This window comes from Carassius auratus, chromosome 5 (genome assembly GCF_003368295.1).
Source record: "Carassius auratus strain Wakin chromosome 5, ASM336829v1, whole genome shotgun sequence".
In the NCBI taxonomy this organism is placed as follows: domain Eukaryota; kingdom Metazoa; phylum Chordata; class Actinopteri; order Cypriniformes; family Cyprinidae; genus Carassius; species Carassius auratus.
The window spans coordinates 19,876,920-19,890,446 of NC_039247.1; the positions used below are offsets into that span (position 1 = coordinate 19,876,920).

Below are 13,527 nucleotides of genomic sequence, written 5' to 3' on the forward strand. Positions count from 1 at the left end.
GATGTACAGTCTGACAGCCGTTTCTGCTCCCTGATTAGCAATTCATATCAGTGCAGCTAAATGCAGATCAAACTGTATGCTCTAATGAATATTGTGAACCAGCCAAAAGGGGGAGAAATAACTAAAGAAAAACTAATAATGTGTTTGTTCACACATTTTCCTCTGTATTATGTAAGGTATTTTCAAAAGCCATCTGGTCTTTAAAACAGGCAGGAAATCTGTGGTTTACAAAGTTATCTGTAGTCTGCACATTGTTAATAAGGGAATTCCCATCAACATGCAATTTCCTCAGCTAAAGCCGAATGAACTGGCCTTGAACTTCTAAGAGGGTCAGCTGAGCAGAGATCCATTCATAAAGCAGATTCACATTCAACAGATCTGTTTGGTGTTGCAGGTGACGACATTCACATTATGACAAAAATGGACATCACCAATGCCACCCAAACTGTTGTTATGGCTTAGTAATGACTGATGTTTCTAAAAAAATATATATATATATATATTTTTTTTTCTTTCCAGAGGATCAACCAGAACATTCTACAAAACATGGGGTCCTTTAATTTTAAACATCAAGAGGAATGTAGTTCTTGAACGAAACGAGTGAATGAAAAATAGTGTTTTGTCACCGAATGCTTTCAATATACCTTGTTCTGATAAAAATATAATAATAATAATAATAATAATAATAATGGCATTGTTTTACACAAAGAACAAACATTTTGGGTTGTTGTTTTTTTTAATACTTTTTAAAATAAATTAATATTTTTACTCAGCAAGGATGCATTAAATTCATCAAAAGTGATAGTAGAATGAATTATGAAAAAGAATTCTGAACTTTTGAATGGTGTGTTTTATTCATATTTGGGAATTTAATATGAAATAACTTAATTAAAGCATTTTCATCAATATTCAATTAAAAAACAAATATGGGTAAGACATAACATATGTTATTCTCTGGAACATCAATGTTAATTTTAATTGTACTTGTACATGAATTACAAAGTTGGGCTAGCAGTTACACTTTTCACTCCAGTGAATATTTCTCAGTTTATTTTTGAAAATCAATTTCAGTATAGATGCATACCTGAAAGTCTTGACTGTAAAGTACATGAATAAAAATCACAAGAACAAAATTCACTGTTATCTTTTGCACAAAATCACTTTAATTTCATCACAAAGCATTGGCCAGTTTATGACACCAGACCACAATAAGATACACAAGGCAGCAGTAAGATTCACACACCCCTGTTCCACCACAGAGTGGAGATTTTGGTGTTGCCTGCAGACCCCTCCATATACAGTATGTATATACAAACACACATACTAACCGTAAACTTACATTTTACAATCAGTTAATTTTTAATACAATGACTTCATTATCAATCCTTAGTAAATGTACATGTCAACACAAATCAACAGAAGCACCACTCCCAGAGATGCACAATAAATTTACATCAACACAGTAACAGATCCTGTTCACCGTATAAAGAGTCAGAACAGATGCTATATTCATTTAAACTCATGTCATTGTATTAAGGATTCTTGAATTTATATATCAATAACATTTCAACAGCAGACAGATTGATTCATCAACCATTCTCATTCTCGGATGTATTCCACTGCTGCATCAACAAATAAATAAATAAATAAATATATATGTATATATATTCTAATGTATGTACATTTCAGTCAGACATGACTTATTAGTTTGCTAGGGAAAATAGAAGAGACATTGTGGCTGAAACAAACACAGTGGGATCAAATAACCTTCAAACTCTCAGGAAGAATACATTCACACACAGTACCACAGTACGTTGTGTATCCGCTATCCTTTATATTGGTGTGCAGACAGGAATATTCTGTAAGCTTATGTATGGCAGATTCCCGTTTAGCTCTATACCTCTAAATAGACTGAGTCGATATTGTCTTGTGAGTAAACACAAGCACCACACAGCATCTGCAGTACAATAAGTATATCATTGCAGCTTTTTTTTCAATGTTGACTCAAGTCCACACTGGGTGTATTATTCAGATGGCCATTACAATGTGATTCGTGTATATAGCTCAGACAGAGGGAGCGAGCTCTCTTGCATTCTTCATTTATCTTTCTGCCTTTTCTTTCAACCACTTCATCCATGCTGCTCCATCCAATGCCAGGATGCACTTGGTCAGAGGGAAAGCACAGAGAGAGAGGCAGTGGAGAGACAGAGAAAGAGAGGAGGAGGAGGGGGAGGAAGGCTGATTGACTCTAAGAGCCAAATGAAGGATGTGGATTCTCACTGTGAGAAGGGCTTCCTTTGATTGGATGGCTAAAAGGCAAAAAAAACAAACAAACAAAAAAAAACACAGGACCAGCAAATAAAAGGAAAAAAGTGTTTAAAAAAGCTTGGGAAATGACAGCATGGATTTGTAAGAACAAGAATGTGTTTGTCAGTGTCAAGAGTGATAGCACTTGGGAATGTGATGGCTATGACAAATGTGAAGAATATATATCTTATAAAATGTATTTAAACTACTTGAACACATCTGAAACACTGATTTACATACACAGTGTGCTGTGTATGTCTGATTCACTACAAGTCATTTGTTCAGACTACACTTGTAGGGCTTTATGGTTGAAATTAAAGGACCATCATTATATAACATTATAACTATCATTTGTTTGGATTTCTGTTTCACTAAATAGGGCTGTAAAAGAGAATATTAGTCTATATTTAGGTTTTTCCATCTGAAGAATAATGTGTGAGAATCATAAAGAAACAGAAGTGTGTTCCAGCATTTTTTTTATTGAAATAGGAACTGAATAAGAACTACTGAATACTCAAATACATATATTTATTTGATTTACTGTTTACTCTTTTCATGTAATCAGTATATAACTGATATAACATTAATAAGGACTATATTAAATCAGAGCATCCCAAAAACTTGTTAAAACATGTCAGATGTGTTATTCTATCCTGTATCCTAACAAATAAAATAAAATAGCATAAAATAAATGAAAAATAAAATAAAAAACATTTAATAGAAGGCAATTTAAAAAGGGTGAAACTTGCTAATCGTTAAGAAATAAAATAAGACTGCAACAAAATGAAAGTGTCAGTGAAACAGCAGGACCGGTAACATGGTATATTTTAAGAAAAATATGCAGGGCAAGTGTATCGAGGGGTTAAGAACTGGTCAGATGCTGGTTAAGGCTTAGTTGTGACTAGTAAAGGCAAAACATGTCAGTCTCATCTAGCAGTCATGTGCATGAATATTGAAGCAAACAGTGAAAGAGGCTGGTTTATACTGACAATCCCTGTACATTTTATAAATAGTGTTATTCATTTCCAAATACAGGATATATGCTGGTAATGGAATACAATGGCACCACATCTGCGTTCATGTGAATGGTACAATTATTAGACCAATCTATATTGTTTCTGATGTTCATTCCTGGTGTATATTTGTAGAAGAGATAATACTCTTTCAAGTAAACGTGATATGTATGTGGACTGTGCTTGTGTGCATGAATGTGATATAGTGGCTGAGGAGTCAGTGGTTTGCCTCTGTCTGCTGACCGCCAGTGTTAATGCTCGGTGAGCGAGTCTCTGTTGGATCTGGTGGAGGAGGCTGGCACTCTCCGACTTCAAAGATGACAACAGACAGATTGATGGATGCAGACGTACAAACAGAAGGACAGACAGACAACAGGGGAAAGGACACACAATTAGGAACAACATAAAATAAAATGAAGCTACGGTTGAACCACTGGGGTGGAGTATGGGGTGGGGTGGAGTATCTCTTTAAGACTTGAGTTGTTCAATCAGGTGGCATCTTTTCTTTATAAAATTAAATGGCAGTTCCACGAACGGTTAAAATAAAAACATTAGAAAAATAAAACACTTTGAACAAATGAACTGACAGTAATAGGCTGGTGTACTCATATCTAGTGAATGGTACAGTAAGTGTCAGGGAACAGCAGATATTAACACATTTAAAGATGGAACCATGCAAGGACGTGGTGACGTCACATAAGGACAATATGTCAGACATACCATTTGTGTAACGCCTCATCGGTCACTGATAGAAATTCTGAAAGAATCATTGTGGAAGGGATTTAGTGGGACTGAGTTTGAGGAGAACATGAGTCAACAGAAAAGAGGCAATGGTCTTAATTGGTCTGATTCCCTTATATTTTCCTCCTAAACACGTATATCATCAGAGAATGATCTCACAAAGCTGATGTTGCTATGTATTATATACAAACAATACATGAACTCAATGAGTTAAAACAACATTTGAATGAATATGCACATAGAGTCATGTCAAGGAGATGGAAAAAGCAAACCAGCGGAGGTGAAAAAAAGTGTGAGTGGTTTATTAGTGCGAGGCTCTGAGTTAGGCTGTGTGTGTAGGAGTGTGTGAGCTGAGAAAAAGTGATAGATTATGACAGGTGAGAGAAGTAGAAATAGCAGAAAGAGTGCTGCTGATCTGTCTTTCTTGTGTTAAAGACCAGGGATCAGGGCAGGGCAGAAGGGCTGTAAAGGGTGTAAATGAAGGGTAGTTTGTAGATCATTGCTCTCAACATCATTAGCACTTGTATTACTCTCCAAACATATTCTGTATTTAATTAAATTAAACATTTCAAAGGCCCCGTTCATTTGCATTTAGACCATCTGAACAATTACACTGGAACATTATCAAACTTATTTGTATGTCAGGATGGTAATCATGTTTTCCAAAATTACTGTATGAATGAGCCTCTCTCTGACTCACCTGGGGACACCTGGGGCCCTATTTTAACGATCTGAAACGCAAGTGTCAAAGCGCGAAGCGCAAGTAACTTTGTGGGCGGGTCTCGGCGCTGTTGCTATTTTCCCGGCGGGATAAATGGCTCTTGCGCCCGGCGCAAATCTAAAATGGGTTGGTCTGAAGTAGCTTCATTATTCATAGGTGTGGTTTGGGCGTAACGTGAAATAAACCAATCAGAGCGTCATCCAACATTCCCTTTAAAAGCAGGTGCGCAAGTTCCATTATGGATTGCTATTATTATGGCGTATTTACCAGGCGCACGCCAGGAGCGGTTCACAGCCGAGGAGACTGATGTTCTTGTAAGAGCAGTGAAAGACAGAGAAGTTGTGTTGGATGGGGATGGGAGAAACCCACCCAAAATAGCGTCGGTTAAACAGGCGTGGGAGGAAATAGCCACAATTGTTTCATCGATTTTTTTTCCTGGTTCTTGACGGACAAACCAATTTGTCAGATGTCCTTATATACATATATGACCTCAAACATGTCTGATCCTTAATTACTACAATTAGCCTCAATAATTTGTAAGCTAGATTTATGCCTATTTTTTCACATCTTCGTGTCACACCACAATGATTTCCGTCATCTCAAGTGTTAATATTTTTTTAGTGTAACAATTTATGATTTGCAAAAATAACTGTTGCATCTGTGTAGATTACATGAGCAAAGTGTATGCGCGTTGTGCACGCTATACACTATGATCAAGCATGCGCCCTTAAAATAGCATAATGAACAACGCGCAACGCGCCACTGACTTTAGACTAGGTTTTTTCTGGTCAGTAGCGCAATTGTTTAATGGAACAGCAAAATAGCACCAGGGATTGTTTGCGCCGGAGCACGCCTCCTTTTTTGCGCTGAACCGCCCAGGGAGCGCAAGTTCATTCACTAGTTTAGCGACGTGCTTCTGTGGAGGGAAAAGTGCGCTTTGCGCAGGTGCAAAATAGGAATGACACATGCGTCGGTGTACAAAGTCAATTGCGCTGGGTGCAAGATAGGGCCCCTGGTGGGGCGCGGTTGGGACGAGAGGGGACCTGCGGCGGGGGGCCGCTGAAGGGGTCAGGAGAGGCTCCAGGTCTGGATGGAACAGGAGGTGCTCCAGCGGTAAGGGGTCCTGGGACGGTACGTCCACCTGGACGAGGGGGCCCAGGTGGGGCCCGACGCTGGGGAGTGGGACTAGACATTGGAGATCTGATGAAAAAATAAAAAGAATATTATGTTAGCTTGAGAAAGAAAATTAGCTATCTATATATCTATCTATCTATCTAGCTTTCTTTCTTTTTTGTGAGTGTATTTAGCACAAAAAACTCCGTCATATGTCCAAATAGTTTTATACTTTAACCATGTTTAGCATGAGAATCCAACTCTTTAACAATGTAATTAACTTGGAATGCATGAAAGGGAATTAGACCCACTTTAAAGACCTCATGAAATTAGAATTGGGGTTTTGTGGCAATATTAAGTAAAAATAATGGTTTAACTTTGCTAGGATAAATTAAAGGCTATTGGATATTTTAAAATGATCTTTGATATATTCCACCTCACTTCCCTGTGTCAGCATGAAATACTGAAGCAATGAAAGGCCATCTCATTCAAATTCTTAATTTAAGTGTAGACTGAAAACGATGACACAATACCTGCGTCCTGAAGGTACTCCTTGTACCTGGAGCCAAGAGTCATCCACCGGCGGGGGCATGGCAGTGGAGACAGTGGTGGTGCTGATGTCCCCGATGATGCTGAGGGCCTCTTTCAGAGCGTGGTACATGCGCAGCATCTCCTCCCTGTGCTGAGCCTGTTCTGCTGACTCCTCCATAAGAGAGTTCTGGTCTCCACATGAGTATAAGTTAGCCAGCAAATCAGCATGGATGAATTCTTTAGTCTATGTAAAGAGGAAGCAAGGAAGATTACTTTAAAAAACAGCTGTATTTGACTGAAACCGCAGGTCTAAGAAACATCCAGAAAGAATTTATATGATTCTTATTTGATATCAAAACGTCCTGTTAAACACAGCTTACGTTGTTGATCATGAGATGCATGATGGTCTTGGGCATGAGGTCCCGCACAGTCTTGTTGATGATGGCCATGTAGGAATCCACAAGGTTCCTGATGGTCTCCACCTGCCTCTCAAGCTGAGGATCCATGGAGTGCATGAAGCCATCTGAACTGTTCTCCTCACTAGCGTCACTCTGCTGAGGACCAGCAACACATATTTACATTTACAGATCACTGGCACCAGTGTTGGGGGTAACGCATTACGAGTAACGTAAATTACGTAATCAGATTACTTTTTTCAAGTAATATGTAAAGTGACATTAATTTTTAATTTAGAAGGAAATATCTGAGTTACTTTTTTTTAATAAGTAACAATAGTTACTAGTTACTAATCCCATGCCTTGACTGACAGCTCCCGTGTTGCCATGTTGAGAGAAATCGGGAGTAAGTGGTATTGTGTGCGCTGTGATGTTACTGTACTTCTAGACTAAATATGAACATTATTCAGTATTCCTTAAAAATGAATAAAAAATAGTCAAATGCAAACTCAGAATATTATATAAACCTGTGATAATTAAATATGTTAAAAGAGGCAAATATAATTTATGTATTTAATCCCATTTTATTAACCAATGTCTTTGCCCTTCGATGATTGAATTCAACCATACCAATAGGCAAAAATGACACATTTGTGTTGAATTTTTGATTTGCTGAAAAGTGTTGAACCTTCTTCTCCTGCTTCATATTCTTCATGCGATTTGTTTGAGCTGCGCCCTCTACTGTACAGACGTGAATTTACATTTCCTTCAGCCTGGGGCATATTCATTTCACTTCTGTTGTGAAAAAGGCTTTTACATATGTAAAATAATAACTTTTTTTATATTAAAAACAAACAAGCAAGCTCTGCCCAAATTTTAAAAGTAACTCAAAAGTAACGTAATTAGTTACTTTTTAAGGGAGTAACGCATTATTGTAATGCATTACTTTTAAAAGTAACTTTCCCCAACACTGAGTGGCACTAATAAAATTAGGGACACAATGAGGAACAAAAAGTGGAATGATGAAGTTGGTCAAGGGCAGGGTTTACACCATCACTTCAAAGCATTGTTAAATACAACACATGTTTGCATATGACAAACGTTTGAAGGAGGGAAAAATCAATCCATACCTTCTCTTTATCCTGCAGATGAAGCAAAGAAAGCACAGTTGGTGAAGTTAGTAAGCTGTCAATGTTTGTTAGAATTGCATTGGTGATTGGTTATACATGTGGCAGCTGTTACAGCACAGTAATGAGTTAATATGTTAATATGACTGGGGTAGCATTCACATACAGTGATGCGCTCTGGGTAAACTCCAGCTCGTAGGAAGGATGCCTTCCAGCTGTCCACCTCCTCCTGGGTGTCACAAGCCAACTCAAGTTGCCTGTAGTCTTTATACACATTCCTAAGACAACAGTCCAACAACATTCATGAACGATGAAGTCATGTTGTGCTTACGAAATAAAAATGACCAGACGATATTGTCATTTGAGATGTATTACTACTGTAAATTACATAAATTAGTACTAAAAGTATTATATGAACATTTTTTTTTTTACTAATATTTAAAATTATGTGTAAATTTTTAGTATTATGCACATAATCGGTACATGTAAACTGGAGTAATGAAGCTGAAAAATCCGCTTTGCCATCATAAGAATATATTACATTGTAAAATACATTCAAACGGTTATAAATTACGATTTTAAATTGTACAAATGTTTCATAATTTTACTGTTTTTACTTTGTTTTTGATCAAATGAATGCAGCCTTTGTGCGCATAAGACAATTCAAGAAATTGCAGTTTATATTAAAATGAATTATGCATTGTGGATATTAATGTATTTCTTTATTTCGGAGAGCTCTGCAGTGAGTAAAATATTTTCTCTAACCTCTGTTCAGTGTTAAAGAGAGCGAACACGTGCTTGCTTGACATGAAACTCTTCTCTATATCTCTGAGCTTCAGGTTGTCCAATGGAAGCATGTACTTCTTCTCTTTCTCCTGCAGGGGGCAATGAGCACAATGAAAAAGTTATTATTTGCTGTAACTATATGGCAAAAGCAGAATACACCAATACTTATACAGCTAAATCTGTATGAACACGTTACAAATTCAGAGGAATGAAACACCACAGTTCTGACAAGTCGGCCCCATCAGCTATAACACTAAAGGGTTAACAAATACTTGTGATGTGAGTAGTAATTCCACACTGGAAGCCTGTGATACACACTGAGCACACATGCTTTATGACTCACAAACTTAATCAGCCACACACAAGCTAGAAACTGAAATCCTGTATAAACTGAATTAAACTCTGCTCTTAAAGATAAACCTAAAGGGAAGAGAAAATGGTTGATTTGTCATTCTTATTGATTCTCATTTCTTTTAAATATAAAAGTGAGAGCAGAGAGATGACACAATGAAGCGTGTAGGAGGAGTAGAGGGAGTAAAGATGAAAACACTTGCATGTTAACAGTGTGAAGCATCCACATATTAGAAGAGTCATCTACTTACAAACAACCAGATGAATGCACTTCAGCCTTCAACACAAAACTATAAAAATATCAGTTGTACTTAACAATTGTGAATTTATTCATATTGTGTTGCAGATTTGTTGTGGCAAATAAAATGATGCCTAGGCTAATTGTGGTGTAAAAGCAAACATGAAAATGTAAAGAATATTTTTCACTGATACCCCACCTTAACTTACAGTAGTTAATGTAGTTAATGTTTACAACACTGCATGCAAGGTGCAAAATACTAAATGCCCATCTCTCTTTTTTATGTGATCTTTTCTCAACTGTCCTGTTAACCACCCCAACCCCCCATTTAAAAAAAAGAAAAGAAAAAAAAAAGGAATTCCGTGCATTTCTTAGACCAGCATTCATATTCTTTGGTTCAGCATTTTACCCTGTAATTTATGATAATTTTCCTCCACTGCACGCTAACCAAAAATAACAGACTTTAGAGAAACTCCCAAGTCTGGGGAAACAAAAGCATTGAATCACGGAAAGTTTCAAAACAATCGCAGTGGATGTCTGTGCATGGAGAATCCAGGAACAGAGCTGATGTATTTGATTTTCAGTGAATGATCATTAGACGTTTTTGGAAGATGGGCACTAAACTTAAGATCCACTGATCTTAAGAGGACATCAGATGAAAGTTTCACTTTTTTTTTTTTTTTGCATTTAGTCAGGACTCTGGCATGTCTGCCAGCTCAGAAAACTGAAAACAAAACATGCAGCCAGTTTATTACAGGCTGTCTTGAGTCATCCAGTGTTATCCAGTGAGCTGTTTCAATTTGCAGCCGGTTTCTACATAGATAGCTAATTGAATAAGACCACCTCTAAACTAGAGTCCAAGGCAGCACTTCACATGTCTTGTGTCACACTCCCCACAGAAGAAAGAGAGTAGCTCATTATCATTTAAAGAGACATGCAACGAAACAGCTCGCTTTGAACTGAGCTGTTTTTGACAAGATAAAACTGTGTTGTTTTACACAACAATTGAGGAATTTTAACCAAAGTCACTCACGCTATGTTTTTATTCGCATGAGGTGAAGAACATCCTGCAAGTAATCAGTCATGGTGAAGATAAATATGATTGCTGCTTTGTATCTGTTGTGGAATTCCCAAAAACGCCGGAAAGTGAAACGCAGACATGTCTGGACTCCATACAGAGGCGCACACAACTCGGTGAAGATGTATAATATATTTTGGGGTGCCCGCAAACAACTATAATAATGTAATCCTCCATTTACTGATTCAATCAGATGTGCCAATAAGCTCTTTGCTGATTGGCTTGCGTGAAAACAAATCAGGCAAATTTTCTGCTCGAGTTGAAATTTTTAACTTGCACATAAGATGCGTTTGAGGTGAATATCTCACGTTCGCGACTAACGCGCCACGCATTTCACGTCATTTGCATCGCCTGGCATGATATCGCCACTATTTGTGTCTTTGCATTGACTTTGCATGTAACCTACTCCTTGAATAATTAAATTTGCATTTGGTGTAAACACACTGTAAGGCAGGGGTGGCCAACGTCAGTCTTGGATAGCCACAGTCTTGCAGAGTTTTTTTCCAACCTTGATAAAAAGACAGTGACCAAGTGACTTTATCCCACTAGTCTCATGTTAACAAATATAATCTTGATGCATAGCTACTAGACTATTCATAGACTTTAGTCTTCTACTGTTACTGCATTGCTGTAAAAACATTTTTGCTTGTTGTTACAAATTATTGAAAAAGTGTGTGGTAATCTGCAGCATGGCAAAGATGCTGTCGATAAAGCTTTCCCTATCTTGAACCCAGAACATTCCTCATAAATTCAGACTGATTTTCAAACACAAGGCTTCAGAACCGCAGACGGTGTCGTCTTGTGACAATAAACTTTCCAACCAAACTGAGATTAATGTCCACAAAAACCAATGTAAAGGGAGCCCAAGGATGGATCAAACGGTGTGACTATAATTAATAACTCTCGTTTGAAGGTCACCACTGTGTCACTGTCTCCACATTTAATAAGAACCCTCCTGCATTTCAGAGGAACATTCTGCGGTGAGCGTGAACTTCAGCCCCGATGTGAACTAACTTCAGAGGCACCTCGTCTACCTCTGTTTTAAAACTTGAATCCTTGTGTGTGTGTGATCATTAGGGGGGCCGTAAGCCAGTATAAAGAGCCCTTTATCCAGTACGAGCAGAGGAAGTGAGCTTCAGAATAAATAGCAGCATGAAGAGAGGTCCAGACCACAGGACTACACATCTGGAGAAATTACAATTCCATCTCCATGCCAAGAAACTCAGTCAGCAACATCACCCACCCACACACACACACACACACACACACACACATACACACACACATAAACATACACAGATGTCAGAATTACATCTCAAAGCAAATGCTGAGTCTGACAGGTCTTCATCAGTACCAGCTTTTCTCGTATTACTCTTTTGTGACCTCTGACCTCTCACTTCCTGTTGAATGAGAATAGAAAAATAAACTTAAGGCGGGGGGGAATGGAAAAAAGCTCCACCTCTTTCTCTCCCTCTCCCTCTCCCTCTTCTCAGCCCTTTCAGGAGTCAAAATTCTGCCACGTCGATTTTGAAAAATCCTCATTTGAAAGACACTGTGTGTTAGAAACAAATGTTTTTTATGTATACAATGTATACTTTTTGTATATCTGTTTTCAAAGATTTTGCTGCTGACCTTAGAGGGATTTATGAGTCGACGGGGGTGAAAGGGCCAGGAAACCCAACTCTTCTTGCCACCCACATTCTTTCGCCTTCTCGTTCCACCATCAAACACTCAGAGGTTTTAAAGGACCCTCCTCTCCTCCTCCTCCCCCACTCACCTACCACTCTTTTGGCATCTCACACACTCGGACTTCCAGCCAAACGGAGCCAGAGAAAAAGAGAGACAGAGACAGAGAAAAGGATGGATGACGGTTTTCGGAGGACAATTGGAATGTCTAATGACAAATCTGACTGGAACAGATGCATGGACTTTGAGGTAATTTTTGTCCTTTTATAGTTTTTATAGTTTACATATGGTAAAAACAGATCTGAAAGTATGAAGTTAAGGAGGGACTATGGGCTGGATAGATATTATCAAACAGCTAACTAGGCAAACTGAAGGAATTCGTGACAAACCGCCTGCTGTAAAGCAGCATTTTCATTCAGATTCAAAATGATTGAACTTTCTTATCTCCTTTTCTTCCATGCTCACTTACAAAAATACTTGGAAAACAGAAGAACATTTGCTTATGTGAAAGGGTGTGGTTGCTTTCACCAAAAAAAAAAAAAAGATTAACACAATGTGTGCATGTATGTGTATGTGGTGTACATCATGATCTTTAATGTTTTGTACACATTCATTCCTTAGTGCTGTTGGACTCATCTCATCTCCCCATGAAGCGTCATGCCCGCCCCGCTTTCCCAGTGTTCAGACTACCTGTTCAGGGCGTAGAGATTGTACAGTAGTCTGCACATTGGTTAGGCTGTGTGGGGGGTACACACACATCAATTCGTTCTGTTCATCAATATTCTCATCATCATGTCTCTGTACGTCAGTGGAAATGTGCTTTCATGTGCGAAGTAATGTCTGAGTATTTAAGTGTATTTTGGGAAGTGGATTACACAGCAAAGTTAGCAAAATCTGACAAAGCTTGCCCTCAGCAGAACCTCCTTCGCAGAAAAATCTATTAAGTTATGCAATTAATTGAGTTAAGTAAGAAATGCATACTTGCTTATTAATGTTTATTTTTTGCTTCATTTTTTATTCTGAAATGCAAAAAAAATTATCTCTCTCTCTCTCTCTCTCTCTCTCTCTCTCTCTCGGTCTGTATATATTTTTTACATAAAAATTTATATATATATATATATATAGTGCATGTGTATTTTTCATTCTAAATAATAATATTAAGAGTAATAACTATTTTATTACTCTGTTACAGACATCTGATGTTTTATACATCTGATGTTTCACACATATATATATATATATATATATATATATATATATATGTGTGTGTGTGTGTGTGTGTGTGTGTGTGTATAATATTCAAATTAGCATTACTGTATATATAAAACATTAAATGTCTATAAGAGTAAGCATGGAAATGTAAAAAGAGAAAGAAAGAAAGAAAGAAAGAAAGAAAGAAAGAAAGAAAGAAAGAAAGAAAGAAAGAAAGAAAGAAAGAAA

General features: G+C 37.6%; 1 protein-coding gene across 7 annotated transcripts in view; it reads right to left on the minus strand.

Moving 5' to 3' along the window:
* Positions 1–1,140: 1,140 nt before the first annotated feature.
* Positions 1,141–13,527, minus strand: part of LOC113080013 (dynamin-1-like) — a 28,411-nt gene continuing 16,024 nt past the window's right edge. The window contains exons 16-23 of one of the 7 annotated variants that reach the window (XM_026252300.1): positions 8,714–8,823; positions 8,115–8,226; positions 7,952–7,963; positions 6,807–6,977; positions 6,429–6,670; positions 5,793–5,982; positions 4,772–4,779; positions 1,141–2,309 (exon numbers count right to left, since the gene is read on the minus strand). In XM_026252300.1, the coding sequence (XP_026108085.1) occupies positions 2,249–2,309; positions 4,772–4,779; positions 5,793–5,982; positions 6,429–6,670; positions 6,807–6,977; positions 7,952–7,963; positions 8,115–8,226; positions 8,714–8,823 (906 nt within the window). In that variant the 3' untranslated portion in view covers positions 1,141–2,248. Of the gene's footprint in view, positions 2,310–3,019; positions 4,524–4,761; positions 4,780–5,792; positions 5,983–6,428; positions 6,671–6,806; positions 6,981–7,951; positions 7,964–8,114; positions 8,227–8,713; positions 8,824–13,527 lie in introns of those variants that run through there. The other 6 variants (XM_026252293.1, XM_026252272.1, XM_026252258.1 and 3 more) reach the window with 6 other exon arrangements.